This window comes from Myotis daubentonii, chromosome 20 (assembly GCF_963259705.1).
Source record: "Myotis daubentonii chromosome 20, mMyoDau2.1, whole genome shotgun sequence".
In the NCBI taxonomy this organism is placed as follows: Eukaryota; Metazoa; Chordata; class Mammalia; order Chiroptera; family Vespertilionidae; genus Myotis; species Myotis daubentonii.
This window is the reverse complement of record NC_081859.1, coordinates 15,509,318-15,525,649: the sequence shown is the minus strand read 5'-3', so window position 1 is coordinate 15,525,649 and position 16,332 is coordinate 15,509,318. Positions and strand designations below refer to the sequence as shown.

Genomic DNA, 16,332 nt, shown 5'->3' with positions numbered 1-16,332 from the left:
TCCTTCTCTCAGACTGGCCGCTGGGCTGGGCAGGTCCCTCCCCTCTGCAGCAGGGGACCCCCACCTTCTCCCCTCCCGCACCTGACGCCTCCCTCAGCGCCCTGACTGGCCCCTCGTCCCCTTTGTAGTCACTTTCTGTGCTCGCCTAAGAGCCCAGTGTCCCTCAGCATCTTCCCTTGCGTTCCTGCCCTCCTGGGGTGACCTCATTCACTTCAGCCCCCCCCCCACCCCGTCCCCAGCGGCTCTCCTCAGCGGGTGGACATGCCTCTCGGCTTTCCTGCTTGGTTTAGGCTGCATCTCACCCTGCGCCCTGGCCCCGCCTTCCCCGTCTCACAGCTGGCCGCTGACCCTGGGGACACGGCCTCCCCTTCCTCCGGGGGTCCTTCCCACGGTCTCCCCCACTGCCCTTCCCGCGGGATTTCTGCTGCGTCCCTCCTCCCAGCCTTTCTCCTCACCCCTCCCCACGCCCTCCCCTGGGGGCCACAGCCCTGGGGGCCACAGCCCTTGGGTACAACAGCCCTTGGGGCCACAGCCCTTGGGGGCCACAGCCCTGGGGGCCACAGCCCTGGGGGCCACAGCCCTTGGGTACAACAGCCCTTGGGGCCACAGCCCTTGGGGGCCACAGCCCTGGGGGCCACAGCCCTGGGAGCCACAGCCCTTGGGTACAACGGCCCTTGGGGCCACAGCCCTTGGGGGCCACAGCCCTGGGGGCCACAGCCCTGGGGGCCACAGCCCTTGGGTACAACGGCCCTTGGGGCTGATTCTGAAACAGCCCTGGCTGCATCCTTCCCTGTGGAAACCCTTCCCAGGGCTGCCAGCTGCCTGGCGAGGAAGCCTGGCGCGTGGGTCCCACGCCCGTCTGACCGCTGCCCACCTCAGCCTCGTTCTTCCATGTTTTCTAAACCCAAGTCTGAGCTGGCCTTGTTTCCTCCCCGTGTCCAGCAGCCCGTGGCCACGCAGTCCCCGCACCTCTGAGCTCCCGGACGTCCCCGCGGGGTGGTTCTGGGCGCCCTTCGCCCTCCCTCCCTGGGCTTTCCAGACCTCGCCCCATCCCTGCCTCTCCTGAGGCGTCTTCCTGACACGACCACGCGAATTCCTCACTCTTCTCTGTGGCCAGTGTTCCCTCCAGAGCGTGCGCTCCGGGGTGGGGGTGGGGGTGGGGGTGGGCGTGGGCCAAGCCCCGCCGCCCGAGTGGACTCCGTTCCCAGGACCCCGCACAGGCGCCTGGTCCGTGCTTGTGAATGAGAACGAACACGTCGCTGTTGGGGAGGGCTTTTTATTTATTTAAATAATTAACACCTCCGTGTGAAATGGTGCTAACATTATTTTTTAAGTTTCCTGCTGGCTTAAGATGATGTTTTTATACTATAAATCCACGCACTCAATCCTTCTGTGGCATATGTTACTTTTATATGACAAAAGGGACCTATCACTGTTGTTTCTTAGTGAAATTATTTATCCAAATTATCATTAATAAGTTCATTAGTAATAATGTATCTAAAGTAATGCGACTGCAGGTGTGATAGGTACATGTCGTACAAGTCAGTGGTACACAGTGCGCTTGCATTTTTATAGGCGTCTTACCGTTACCACGACTGCGTCGATGTGGCAGCAGAGCGAGTGGTGACCAGAAGTCCCTCCCACACCGCCCGCCTGAGGTTGTCCCCTCTTTCACACAAGTCTCTCTCCCCCCAATTCCTTCTATTGCGGTAAAATCCACACAACGTGAAACTCACCTTCTCGGCCGTCCTTCAGTGCAGAGCTCGGTGTCAAGTGCATCCACATGACTGCAGCGTCGCCACCATCCGTCACAGAACGTCTTTATCTTGTAAACGGAAACTGCTCCCATTAAACCCGAACTCCCCATCTGCCCCCCTCGCCCCCCCCCCGCCCCCAGCAGCCACCGTTCTACTTCCTGTGGATGGATGTGACTCCTCTGAGTGCCTCGTACACGTGGAACCCAGTCTTTGTCTTTTTGTGACCGGCCCCTTCCATGCTGTAGCGTGTGCCAGAACTCCCTTCCTGTTCAAGGCTGAATACTCTCCGTGGTGGATCTACCACGTTTTAGTTACTTGTCCCTCCATCTATGGACGACGGGCCGCCTCCATGATTAGCTGTTGAGAATAACACGCTGTGAACAAGGGAGTGCAGGTGCCCTGGGAGACTGTTTTCAGTTCCTTTGGGAATCAATTTTTCGAGGAACCGCCCTCCTGTTTCCCAGGGCGGCCATCCCAGCTCCCCTGGTTTCCAATCTGCGGAGGCAGCGCCCCAACCGAGGGCAGGCTCTACACCAGGCAGGTCTGGGTCTGAATGGGGCTGTGCCGTGTGGGCAAGGCTTTCAGCCTCTTCGGGCTTGTTCCCATCTGTAGAGTGGGGGCGCCAATGACCACCTCCGGGGCTGGAATTGATCCCCATCTGTAGAGTGGGGGTGCCAATGACCACCTCCGGGGCTGGAATTGATCCCCATCTGTAGAGTGGGGGTGCCAATGACCACCTCCGGGGCTGGAATTGTCCCCCATCTGTAGAGTGGGGGTGCCAATGACCACCTCCGGGGCTGGAATTGTCCCCCATCTGTAGAGTGGGGGTGCCAATGACCACCTCCGGGGCTGGAATTGATCCCCATCTGTAGAGTGGGGGTGCCAATGACCACCTCCGGGGCTGGAATTGTCCCCCATCTGTAGAGTGGGGGTGCCAATGACCACCTCCGGGGCTGGAATTGTCCCCCATCTGTAGAGTGGGGGTGCCAATGACCGCCTCCAGTGGGTGGCAGAGTCCAGGGGATGAGGGTTGAGGGGAGCACAGCGAGCACAGTGTAGCTGAGCAGGGAGCGGCGTCTGTGCTTTTGAACTTCAGATCCCCCACAGGCTCTTGCTCCTCTCATGCTGTCCTACTTGGGTAGTGTTCTCTTTTAAAAAAACTTAAAAAAAAATTGATCTTTAGAGAGAAGGGAAGTGAGAGGGATAGAGAAACATCATCTATCAGCTGCCTCCTGCCCGCCCCCCACTGGGATGAGCCCTCCCCCAGGCATGTGCCTGACGGGAATCGAACCAGTGACCTCCTGGTTCATGGGCAATGCTTGGTTCTCAAACACTTCAATCCGCCCACACTCTGCCCACAAGTCACCTTCCTTAGATCCCTGCTCCCGGGGTATCACTCTCCTGCTCAAAACGGTCAGCTCAGTTCCCAACAGGCTGGGGCAAGCCCCTCTCCAGGCATTCGGAGCCCCGACAGGTGCCCTGAGCACCCCCCAACACCCCATGCCACCGCTCCTGCCCCCACGGCACCCCTGTGTCCCCAAGGCCCGCGGCAGCCCCGTGCTGGACCTCCTCCAGGGGGTCCCCGGTGTGAGCGGGAGGGGGATGGACACAGGCTGCTTCTCCCCGGGCTCCCGGGGGCAGGCAGGCCGGGCAGTGAGGAGCATGCCGGCGTCTCCAGCACCTGACACGCTGTCCCCTTGGTTCACAGGGACGTTCGTCTCGGCCTTCGCCGTGCTGTGCGGGGCCCGCACCGACCTCCCTGACAGGCACGTGTGCTGCGTCTTCTGGCTGAACATCGCGGCCGCCCTCATCCAGATCCTCACGGCCATCGTCATGGTGGGCTGGATCATGAGCATCTTCTGGGGCATGGACATGGTCATCCTGGCCAGTGAGTAGCCACGGGCCAGCCCCTCGTGGGGGGCTGGGTGAGGGGGCGTGGCCGGAGGAGCAGCCATCGGCCATGCCTCCTTGTGAGCGGGGCAGGGGTGGGTGAGGGGGCGGGGCCGGATAGGGTGAGGGGGCGGGGCTGGAGGAGGAGCAGCTATGGGCCACGCCTCACTGTGGGCCGAGCTGGGCCAGGTTAGGGGTGGGGCCAGAGGAGGAGCAGCCACAGGCCACGCCTCCTCATGGGCTGGGCTGTTGGGCAGGACGGAGGAGGAGCAGCCACGGGCCACGCCTCCTTGTGGGCGGAGCCGGGCCGGGGGAGGGGACGGGGCTGGAGGAGGAGCAGGCTGACTGGGGTCTGGGTGTCTGTGACCCTCAGGGCCTGGCGCGTGGCCAGGAGATCTGCTGAGCCTGCTCCTTCCCTGAGGGCTCACCTGTGTCCTCCTCACGGGTGTCCGTGTCCGTGTCTGTGCCGCCCGCCTCCCTGCACGCCCAGCCCCACGCCTGCAGGGACTCCTGGGCACGGACAGGCAGAGACCAAGCCAGGGAGCTCGGGTCCCTGTGCCTCCTGCCCTGCGCCTCGGCCATGCACTTTCCAGAAAGAAGGGAACGGCCACGCGGTGCATTTGCCCGCGGACCCTGTGACTGCGCTTTTACAGCCAGAGCAGCACAATGTCTCCTTTAAACTAAGCTCCTTGTCGCTTGATTCGAAAGCCTTCCTTCCTCACTGGGATTGCTGGCCCTTCACCAACCATTTCACACCAAGGCTGTACCCAGGAACCGTGGGGACTGGGTCTCAGCGATAACCCAGAGCCCCCCTCGCCTCGCCCTAGATGAGGACATAGAAGCCCCCAAGTACAGGCGGGGACCTGTCGCTGCCTCACTTCCCATCACCTCAGGCTGTTGACTCAGCCAGAGCCCGGTCCTCTATGGCGGGTGTGGGGCCATAACTGGGCTGCAGGGTCATCAAATGCAGAACCTCACCCCCACCCTTCCTACTGCTCCCAACCCGGGCCTCCCCTGGGGTCAGAGCCAGCTCCCTGGATGTCTGTACACTGGTCCCGGGTGCTGTCTTCATGTCAGACGTTTCAGAGCACTGTTTGGGGATGGACTAGGGGCTGCACCAGAAAACCCGCCAGACTTCGCTGCTACCCATTTTCCTGCCCTGGACCCAGACGTGCTCACCCACCTCAGTATTAGGTGTCCTTGCACTTTCCCCCAAAAATAAACCCACCTCAAAGGATGAATAGTTGCCACTCTTGAGACGGTGCCACGAGCCTGGATGGCCCCAAGCAACAAGGCAGTGTGTCCCAGGATGACGAGTTTGAAGGGAATAGCCACACCTGACTTCACTCCTGGCTGGGCAGAGCCCTTTCTGGTCCCTCCAGCCCCTTCTGAGAAAAATGAAGGAAACTTTTCAGTTGTAACCATACAGGAAGATCTTTCTCATAGCATAGCATAGCATAGCATAGCATAGCATAGCATAGCATAGCATACCATACCATACCATACCATACCATACCATACCATAAAACAACAACAACAAAAAAAAACTCCTAAGAGGGGAATCGGAGAACTATAGATCAAAGTAGAAGTTAAAATGAAGAACTTACAAGCTCACTAGTGTGTGTCTGTATGTGTATGTATATGTGTGTGTGTGTATATATATATATATATATATATATATATATATATATATATATACACTAGGGGCCCGGTGCACGAAATTCGTGCACTGGGTGTGTGTGGGGGGGGTGTCCCTCAGCCCAGCCTGCCTCCTCTCACATACTGGGAGCCCTCAGGCGTTGACCCCCATCACCCTCCAATCGCAGGATCGGCCCCTTGCAAGGGACCCTCATTTCCCCCCATCACTGGTTCTGCCCCCAGCCCAGGCCTGATGCCTCTGGCCCAGGATTCAGGCCTGGGCAGGGGACCCCCAGACCCCTCCAAATGCTGGCTCTGCCCCTTGTCCAGGCCTGATGCCTCGGCCAGAGGCGTAGACCCCCATCACCCTCTGATCGCCTGATCGGCCCCTTGCCCAGGCCTGACGCCTCCGCCAGAGGTGTCAGGATTGGACAGGGGACCCCCATCTCCCCCCGATCACTGGCTCTGGCCCCCGCCCAGGCCTGAGGCCTCTGGCCCAGGAATCATGCCTGGGCAGGGAACCCCCATCTCCCTCTGATCACTTGCTCCACCACCCGCCCAAGCCTGACCCCTCTGACCCAGGCTTTAGGCCTGGGCAAGGGGACCATCATATCCCCCCAATCCCCGGCTCCACCCCCCGCCCAGGCCTGATGCCTCAGCCAGAGGAGTTGATCCTCATCACCCTCCGATCACCAATCACCGGATCGGCCCCTTGACCAGGCCTGAGGCCTCCGGCAGAGGTGTCAGGCCTGGGCAGGGGACCCCCAGCTCCCCGCGGTTGCAGGCTCCACCCCTGCCCAGGCCTAATGCCTCTGGCCTAGGCATCTGGCCCAGGCAGCGGGGACCTGCAGTGGCAGCGGGGGGCGCCGCGATCGTGGGCTTCGCTTTAGGCCCAGGCAAGGGACCCCTAGCTCCTGGGTTGCCAGCTTCGACCGTGCCCAGCTCCCATCGCTGGCTCACCCCTACTTCCTGCTATCACTGGCCAGGGTGGCAAAGGCGCCTGATTCTCTGATCATGGCTGGGGGGCAGGGCAAAGGCGGCCCTGGGGCCGCCTTTGCCCTGCCCCCCAGCTCTTAGCTCCCCCCTGGGTTTCTGATCACTGTCAGTGGCAGGGGGCTTCTTCCTGCTTTCCCTTTCGCCTCCCTGCATTGTGCCTACATATGCAAATTAGCCGCCATCTTGTTGGCAGTTAACTGCCAATTTTAGTTGGCAGTTAACTGCCAATCTTAGTTGGCAGTTAATTTGCATATAGCCCTGATTAGCCAATGAAAACGGTATCGCCGTACGCCAATTACCATTTTTCTCTTTTATTAGTGTGTATATATATATATATATATATATATATATATATATATATATATATATATATATATTAGAGGCCCAGTGGATGAAATTCATTCCCTGGGGCGGGGGGGGGGGGTGGGCAGGGGCCTCAGCCCAGTCTGCACTCTCTCCAATCCAGGACCCCTCAGAGGGTGTCCAACTGTTGGTTTAGGCCATTGGACATCCTTCTCACAATCCTGGACCACTGGCTCTTAATCACTCACCTGCCTGCCTGCCTGCCTGATCACCCCTAACTGCTCTTCCCTGCTGGCCTGATTGCCCCTCACTGCCTCCGCATGCTGGCCTGATCACCCCTAATTGCCCCCCTTGCCGGCTGGTCGCCCCTAACTGACCCCGCTGCTGGCCTGGTCGTAGGCAGCCATCTTGTGAGGGCATGAGGGTTAATTTGCATATTACTTCTTTATTATATATTATTGATTTCAGAGAGGAAGGGAGAAGTAGAGAGAGATAGAAACATCAATGATGATAGAGGATCATTGATTGGCTGCCTCCTGCACGCCCCACACTGGGGATCGAGCCTGCAACCCAGGCATGTGCTCTTGACCAAAATCGAATTGAACCTGGGACCTTCCAGTCTGCAGGCCAACGCTCTATTCACTGAGCCAAGCCAGCTAGGACTCTACTCTATATTAACAATAAGCAAATAACGGGGAACAACAGACCGTCTTGGTCATGGGTCAGTAACTACTTGGTCATTTTACAGTCACTTCTTTCTACTGCCTTGCCCATGGCAGACATTACCAATCAATTGTTACACTTTCTGCTGAACAATCTCGCGATGGGGGCTTCAGGCAGTCACTGCCAATTGATCCAAGATGTTTGCAAGATAAAATCTGCTTGCCTTCCGGGCATTAGATTTCATGTGTGGCTCCTGTTTATACAAGGGTGACCCACAGGGCTCAGACGCAGCGGAGCCCGGCCAGGCATGGCACTTCAGTACCTTTGGATTCTTGTGGTCAGACCTGTTCTGCAGCTGACCCTGCTCAGGTCCATCCAGGATTCACCTTCAGGCAGACAGGTGTTGGGGTACAAGAGAGTGAGGGGCAGGAGGCGAGCAGCAGAGGGGGCGTGGCTGAGCTGTGGAGGGAAGGAGGGGCCTGGAGAGGGCTTCTTGGCAGTGCCTCATGGGCAGGACTCCTGGGGAGGAGGAGCCCTCGCGGTGCCCACAGCCTAAAGGGGCCACCAGGGGCAGGCTGGCCACTGGCCACGGTGAGCCCACCCCGCTCCATCACCCGGGCCTCGAGCATCCTCTGTTTTGTATTTCAGCAGCCCCTCTGCCCTCTGTTTTCAGACTCCTTTCTCTTTTTCTTTTCCTTTCCTTCCTCATGCTGCCTCACATCTTGTGTTCTCCAAGTTTCCCAAGGTGAGTCTGCTGGTGGGTGCCAGCCTCGGGCCTGGGCTGCCTCCCCCCCACCCTCCCCACCCCCAATGCCCCACTCGTCCCCTCTTTCAGCTGGTCAACTGGCTTCTATTTTTAGCTTTTTATTTTGGAAAATGTTGAAACATAAACAAACATAAAGGCTGAGTCCAGTGAGTGCCTGAGGCCCAACAGCGGTCAGCTCAAGGCTGCTCTTGTTTCATCAGTTACTCCCTGCCTCGCCCCCACCCCCAGCCCTGGATTTCTCAGCACCCGAAATAGATGAATAAACGGATAAATAAGGAGGGGAAAAAGTTAAGTCCACCCGAGGTCCTCTTTGGGCCAAGTCACCAGCTAATAGGGGGTAACCACTCAAAATTCAAGACCCACAATTTCATCCTTAAATATTTCAGGAGGTATCCTTTTTTAAAAAACACAACCACAGTGCCCTTTTATACCCAAATAAACAAGCAGCGAATCTCTAATATCGATGTGGTGAGTGTTCCCGTGGCCTCACAATTATCACCAAATGTTCTAAAGGCTCCAAACCCTCAGTCACCTTTGCCTGTGCCCCCAGCGTCCAGCTGAAGACACGCATGCTCACTCCCTCCTGTGGGCTGTCTTCCTTCCTCCTTCCATCCACACGTACCAGGCGCCCATCACTTGGGGGAGCCTGTCTGGCACCTTCTCCCCGGCACCTTCACGCCAGGCCAGCCTGGGGGGCCGCTTGTGTGCAGGGCTGTGGGCTCAGGGGGCGTGGATCACCTCCCAGCCCCCCCCCCCTCCACGCAGGTCCCTCCTCCCATGTCCCCAGGAAACCCCACGCTCCACCGTTTCCGTTCACCCCTTTGATTCCCATGGAACAGCCAATGCCCTTGGGGACAGTTGGACCCTGTGGGCCGTTGACTGAGGTCTCAGGAGCCCCTCCTCCTCTGGGCGGCTCCGGGAGAAATCCTGAAGCAGGTGGGTGCCTCACCCTCTCCTCTGCTTCTTCCTCGCAGGCTACAAGGAGCAGGGCATCCCTCAGCAGCTGTGAGCCCGGAACCCCGAGAGTCCGGGCGGCCCCGTGAGGGCGCCCGGCAGCACCAGGACCTCCCAGGCTGTCTCTGCTGTTTCCTGGTTTGGAGGAAAGGGAGGATTTAAAGCGATTATTTATTTTGGAAACACATCTGCTCTTCTCCGCAGCTCTGAGGGCTGCCAGCCCCTCCCCGCTCCGAAAGCCCTGTCGGCCCGGCACCCAGAGCCCCCCCATCCCCGGGGTGGGGGTGGGGTAGAGACAGGGATGCGGACAGAGGCTGGAATGTGCCCCCACACCCACCCCCTCGCCTCGCCCACAGCAAGAGCACGCCGCCAGGCAGCAGGGCCCGTCCAGGCAGCAGCGGACAGGACTGTGGTAGACGCTGCCTCTGGGCCCCCAGCGCCTGTGAGTGGCCTCCTGGGAGTGGCACCAGGCGGAGAGAGAAAGGATGGACTCCAGCGGAGTGGACAGGCTGCGGTGCCCTCAGCTTTGGTGGCAGGGGACACACGGATCCCTCCGGTGTGACTGGCCCTGCCCTCCCGCTCGCACCCCAGCTCTTCGCCACGGGAACCTGCGGGCCTGTGTGTGTTGTGACCTGTTTCCCTGAGAAGGAGGCAGGGGCCCCGCGCCAGGGCAAACTGTGGGGTCAGACGGTCGCCCGCGGAATTGCCACCCGGGTCTGGGTGCGCACAGCCCAGCGCCTTCCCCGTTTCACTTAACACCGTTCCTGGCCCCCAGTCCTTCTGAGATCACTGGAGGGGCTGGGTCTCTGATTGAGGAATGTTGGGTCCGAGGGGAGCAGGAGGTGTGTAACCTACATGTGCTAACAGCCCTCGGCCTGGAACAGCTCTCCTGCATCACACACGTGACAGGGGTGCCTCTGGGGCCGAGAGCCGATGGGCCCTGGGGGGGCTCGCGATGTAGCAGATCCCACGGAAGTTGCCAGGCGCCTGGGGTCCCGGATCCACTGGAAGGAGGAGGAAGACCTCCGCGATGCTAGTGAGGAGGCGGACACTCACGTGTCTGTGTTCACTGTCTAACACAGGAATCGTTCAAGTGCGCCCTGGCCCCAGCCGGCTGCCAGCCCACTGGCCTCTGTGCCGCTGGGGTGTCCCGGGGGGGGGGGGGGACGGTGGGGCTTTTCCTGTCGTCAGGGGCTCAGTCAGAGTCCGGCCAGGACCGGAGCAGTGACCTGTCTGGATGGGATGCTGGGGCCACAGCCGGTCAGGCCCCTGGCTCCTCCGTGAGCCCCTTTGGGGCCACTGTTTGCATAGTCTCTGCTCTTAACCCCCCACCTGGGGCAGTGGTCCCCCACCCCATCCCCTGGGCATCTCAGTTACAGTCCTGCTGGGAAGCGGCCTGGGGTCCCTGTGGCCGGACAGCTCCCTGGCATCCCCTCCAGCCACTCCTCCCAACACCCACCTCCCCCAAACCCCCCTTTCCCCCAGTTCTCTGCTCCTGGCTTGATCTCCGCCCCCCGCCCACCCCATCCTGTAGTTTTGAGGAGCACCTCACCATGGCTGCCTGGGCGGGGTTGCCTTCTGAACCCCTGGCCCTGTCTTTATCTCCTCCCTCCTGTCTCCTGACGCCAACCCAGGCCTCTTCAGGCTTCCACGTGCCTCTGTGCTTTTCCGGTGGGACCAGCGCGGTTTGATCAGAAAGGAGACCCTTTCGCATCCTCCAGGCCGAGCAGGGAGCTGCTGGCTGCCTACGCTCAGGGCCTCCCCTGGAATCAGATCAACCAGCCTCCGCTGGCGAAGTGACCACATGGCCCTCTGCCCACAGCCCTCACCCCGTCTGCGGCTCCCCGGAGTGGTGACGGGTCTGGGGGGGCGGGCACCTCTACAGAGGGGGCGGAGGAGCTCATTTTCCGGGCTGGGCTGGGGCTGGGCTGGGGCTGAGGGTAGAGGAGGGACAGCTATTATGCTGCATGTTTAGTGACACAGTCCAGGCGCAGGTGGGGTTCTTTTGAGTGACAGGTGTCCCCACGAGTGCTGTGTGGAGTGACTAGCGCAGAGGCGTCTCCAAACCTGAGGAGGCTTGAGGCTCAGGGGGAGCCCCTGTTCGGGCAACTGGAGGGTGGACCCCAGGTCTTCTGAGCGGGGAGCTGTGAGGATGGCACGTGGGCAGATCTGCTCCGGGAGCGCCATCTGATCAGCCACGGACTCGGCCTCATTAGAGAAGGAGCGGTGGCCGCAGGCTGTCGGGGCCAGAGCTCAGGTGACACACAAGCCAGTGGACGGAGGGCTCTCGCCCGCCTGCTGGATGGACACTCAGCCCTGGGCCGGCCGATGGCCCAGCACGCACAGGGCTCCCTCAGGTTGGCCTGTCAGCAGTCGGAGCCCCCAGGACACTCCCTGGCCTTGGGTGTTCGGGGGTCACCGGGGTGCAGAGAGCTCCATCGTAAGTGAGATACTCCTGGGACCTGGCTGGTCAGAGGGGGCGTCCCTGGGCCGCGGGGGACCTGGTGCAGGAGTGAGCCCTGCGGGGGGACGGCCTGTGGGTGTGGACGGAGGCTGCTGGCGGACCTTAACGGCAGGCCGGGGGCAGGGTCCCTGCGGAGGGGCTGTCACCGCCGACGGGGGGTGGGGTGTGGCGGGGTGATGAGGGCCCGTCAGCTGCGCCCAGATCCAGCTCCTCGGGCCCCTGGGCCTGAGCCAGTAGGGTCCGACCCGAGAAGAGCCTGGGGGGAGCTGGGCCCTGGTCTTCGGTGACTCCGGCCGTTGTCACCGTCAGTGATGCCGGAAGAAAGCCCTGCCCAGAAGCCGCTGGGGGTCGTTTCCCTGTGTGTCCGCTCGCTGGGCGGTCGCAGGCCTTGCTCGCTGCTGTTCTTATCCCTCTTGCTCTTCTGTTTGGAGGGCTTTCCCCAGAGGGGCTGGCGGTGGAGGAGCGTTTGAAAATGTGTGTGTGTGTGTGTGTGTGTGTGTGTGTGTGTGTGTGATTGAGGTCAGAGAGGAAGGGAGAGGGAGGGAGAGAGAAACATCAACGGTGGGAGAGAATCATGGATCCGCTGCCTCCTGCACGCCCCCCATGGGGCTCGAGCCCGCAACCCGGCATGTGCCCTGACCGGAACCGAACCCTGACCTCCTGGTTCATAGGTCGATGCTCGACCACTGAGCCAGGCCACCGGGCTGGAGGAGCGCTGCTGAAGCAGGGTGGGGTCCTGGCGGTGGGGGTGGGGTCCTGGCGGTGGGGGTGGGGTCCTGGCGGTGGGGGTGGGGTCCCGGCGGTGGGGGTGGGGTCCCGGCGGTGGGGGTGTGGTCCCGGCGGTGGGGGTGGGGTCCTGTCCCTGGTGGTGGGGGTGTGGTCCCGGCGGTGGGGGTGGGGTCCCGGCTGTGGAAGCTCCTGGTCAGACGCTCAGGAACCCGCCCTAAAGCCGGTGAGACAGGAGGCCCCTGAGCGCCCTCCGGCCTGGGTGTGAGTTCCTGCCTCAGTGCCCTCGGTCTCTCCCAGGGCTCCGGCCTCAGTTTAGCCATCTGTAGATGGGGAACAAGGAGGGGCCTGGGCAGCCATGGTGTCCCCCATTTCTGTCAGGGCAGAGGGCTGGGAGGGGAGAGGAGGGCGGGGGACAAGGACAGGGAGAGGGAGAGAGGAACAGGGAGAGGGGGAGGGACAGGGAGAGGGGGAGGGACAGGGGGAGGGACAGGGAGAGGGGGAGGAGCAAGGATGGGCAGGGGGAGGAGCAGGGGGAGGGGGAGGAGCAGGGACAGGGAAGGGAGGGTCCTCTCCTGCACCGGCTGGGCCTCGTGGACTTGGGCTGGACCCTGCCTCTGGGACTCTTTCTGGTAAAACAGAAACACCAGCCCCAATTCCACTCTCCCCTCCTGATCCCGCCCACTTGGTCCCACTTGTACGAGTCTAAGTTTCTGGTACAAGTTGTCTCTTGCTTTGATTTAGCTGTGGAATCTGTCCCCAGCCCTCCCCCTCTCTCCTGCCTGGATTTGCCAAAATGCCAGCCACCCCCGCGGGCCGACTCCCCAGTAGCCCCACCGCACACCCACCCTTCAGTGGGCTGCAGCACACACATGCACGCACTGCACACACGCACTTCACACATACGTGCACATGCATACACTGCATGCACGCGCACTGCACATGCATGCACTGCACACACGCGCACGTGCATACACTGCGCACACGTGCGCACACACGCACGTGCACGCACACACGTGCACTGCGCGCACACGCATACACCGTGCACTGCGCGCACACGCATACACCGTGCACATGCACGCACTGCACACACACGCGCACACTACACACACACGTGCACACACACACGTGCTCGCCCACAGCCCCTCTGCGTGCTGGGAGACGGGCAGGGCCGCTGGAGGCTCAGGTGGGTTTTCCTCTCCAGGGGCCTCGCCTCGTCCAGCAGCCCTGCCTTCCAGCCTGGGCGGTGGCATCATGCCCTGTCAGCCCCCGGGGCCCCGATGTGCCATCTCCCCTCTCCAGCACCTGGTCGGGCTCTCTCCTTCCCCCGCTGGGCTCACCCCCACGCACTGTGCACTGCGTGGCTCAGTGGGAGGCGAGGCTCCCAGGGGACGGGGCACAGGGGCAGCCTTCTGGGCTCGTCCCATGCTCCTCTGAGGCCTTTTCTGCTCCCCAACGCCCCCCCCCCATCTCCCCCGTGTGGGGACCAGTGAGGAGAGGAGGAGGACAGTCACGGCCACCCCATGTTTTGTGCTGGTGCCGGTCCGTGACCGGCAGGGAGAGGGGTGGCGGCTGTGACGGGCCGGGCGCCCTGCTCAGAGGCTAAGTCCACGCTGTTGTACACGGTGCCACCGTCCCTCCCTCCCTCCTTTCTTTCTTTCTTTCTCTCTCTCTCTCTCTCTCTCTCTCTCTCTTTCTCTCTCTCTCTTTCTTTTTCTTCCTTCCCTTCCTTCCTTCCTTCCTTCCTTCCTTCCTTCCTTCCTTCCTTCCTTCCTTTCCTTTCCTTTCCTTTCCTTTCCCTCTTTCTTCTTTCTTTCTTTCTTTCTTTCTTTCTTTCTTTCTTTCTTTCTTTCTTTCTTTCTTTTTTTTTTTTTCTTCTTTTCTTTCATTTTAAACACACACACACACAAGCCTGGCTCTGTGCACACACGGGTGAGTGTGGTGTCGTGAACTGCAGTGTTTTGACACCGTGACTGGCTTTGTTTGGGCCCGTTTCCGTGACGTCAGTCGCTGTGCATTTCTCTCATTTTCTGACAACACGCGCTCGCCGACCTTCCAGGCTTCCGCTGCTCACTCCCACCCAGACCCCTGGGAGCAGCCCCACCAGCTTCCGGGGTCCAGCCACCAGGGGGTCCAGCACCCCAGTGACCGGAGCCGTTTTGGTTCCAAGAGAGAAAGGAACTCTGATGTCAGGGATGGAGGGAAGCTTCCTACGTGCCCTGGTCCCAGCCGCGCAGCCGGGCCCGCCCACGCACAGCCTGGCTCTCCCGGGGCCTTGGGACAAGCCCGCGACGGCCGGGGCTGGCATCTCCGCGGCCCCCAGTGGGGCTCCAGTTTCTGCAGCGCCGCCAGCTTTGACGTTTGTAACTCGAGCACCATTACTGTACATGCAATGAAAATACCATGTAAGATGACAAAGCCTGTGTACATATCTCCATGTACATATTTATATACTCACACGCGTTCCTGTTATTAGTACGTAAAGCATGACACGTCTCGTAGTTCCAGTTCGTGGTTTTTTAAATCCTGGAAAACGGCTTTGGAAACCTTTTCTCCCTTCCCCCCTTTTCTATGTAATAAACACCACGTGACCTTGGTGGCTTCTCCAACCTGCGTGCTCTCATGTTCATAAGCGAACGGATTGCGGACTGGCTCCCCAAGGCTCCTCCCTCTGTCGGCTGCGTTGGCTGTCGGCGGCCTTTCCGTCCTGAAGGTCACCCTTTCCGTCCTGAAGGTCGCCCTTCCCCAGGGCGGCCTCGCCTTCCTCAGACCTTCTCACCCACACTCCTCTCCTCCCGGGAGGCTCTACAATTCCTCCTCCCAGGGCCATATCTTTGATAATCTGATCCCTTTGCAGCCGGAAATTTACACATTAAATTGGTCTCTGGGACGCGCCTGGGTTTACCAAGAAGACGTGTGCAGATGAAACTCACGGCCTTGTCTTGGTTGTGCGAGGGGTTGGTGAGGCAAACGTGTGGACGTGCGCATGGCAAGGTCTCCCACATCAATAAGAAGCAAGGAGAGAGTGACGAACTCGGAGCTAGAGGTTCAGCTCCAACCAGGGACTGGCTGGCCTGGTGCTCCCTTGGCGGGAATCGGCAGGGCACAGTCCACGGCCCAGCCAACACCTTCAGCTTCTTCATTTAAAAATACATTTTTATTGAGTTCTCAGGGGAAGGGAGAGGGAGAGAGAGATAGAAACATCAACCATGAGAGAGAATCATTGATGGGCTGCCTCCTGCAGGCCCCACACTGGAGATGGAGCCCGCAACCCGGGCATGTGCCCTGATTGGGAATCCAACTGTGACCCCTGAGCCACAGCGGCCGGGCCAGCCAGCATCTGTAGAAACTGGGTGAAGACCTAGCAGCTCTCACACTCGTGGAGGAAGGGAACCAAGTCCATTAGAACAGATCAGAGTTCACAGCACTCTCGCCAGACAGAGGCATCTCACAGGTGAAATCCAGTAACTGACTCTGATGTCACATGGAAGGGTGCTCGCTGCTCCTCACACCCAGGGCGTCATCCGACACCGTGGCGGGTAGCGGGCGGCGGGCAGCGGACAGCGCCTGATCGATGCATCGGAGCAGCGGGCGCATCAGCTCCGGGCGCGCTGGGGGCGACTCTCACCCCAGGGAAAGGCCCTGCCCCTCACGGTGGCCTCATGTGAGCCCCGGCCCAGCTCAAGTCCAGGGTCAGACAAAACCGTGCCCTTGTTGGTTCTTCTCACACCCTGTCCCAGTGCCAGTTCCTCCCCTGCTTCCCTGTGATTCTGGGGGCGCCTGCCAATCATAGCCCCCCGCCCCCCACCCAGGCCAATAGCAGGGCCCTCTCGCAGAGCCACCTGCAGGGCGGGGGCTTTGCTGAGAGCCTTCTAGCTGCAGTCTGGGGGCAGCTGCTTGCTCCCTGGCCCGAGGCTGCAGTTCGGAGGCCTGCGCGCTGCCCAGGACCAAGGCCCGCCTCTCGGAGACAGGAGGCTGCAGTGAGACACGACACAGAGACAGCGGAGAGCGATGGAGCAAGAGTCACTCCTGTGGCCCCATGACCACAGCCACGGCCACGGCCACGGCCGCGGCTGCCTCGCCCGCCTCGGTTCAGTGCACAAGCCACCCATGCACCTCCCTCCATCCCTATCTCCTTCCTTCCTTCCTTCCTTCCTTCCTTCCTTCCTTCCTTC

At 60.6% G+C, this 16,332-nt stretch overlaps 1 protein-coding gene across 1 annotated transcript in view; it reads left to right on the top strand.

The window, feature by feature from the left end:
• Window positions 1-12,219, top strand: part of STUM (stum, mechanosensory transduction mediator homolog) — a 49,020-nt gene extending 36,801 nt beyond the window's left edge. The window contains exons 2-3 of the mRNA XM_059677298.1: window positions 3,466-3,645; window positions 8,988-12,219. Of these exons, the coding sequence (XP_059533281.1) occupies window positions 3,466-3,645; window positions 8,988-9,022 (215 nt within the window). The 3' untranslated portion in view covers window positions 9,023-12,219. The remainder of the gene's footprint in view (window positions 1-3,465; window positions 3,646-8,987) is intronic.
• Window positions 12,220-16,332: the final 4,113 nt, after the last annotated feature.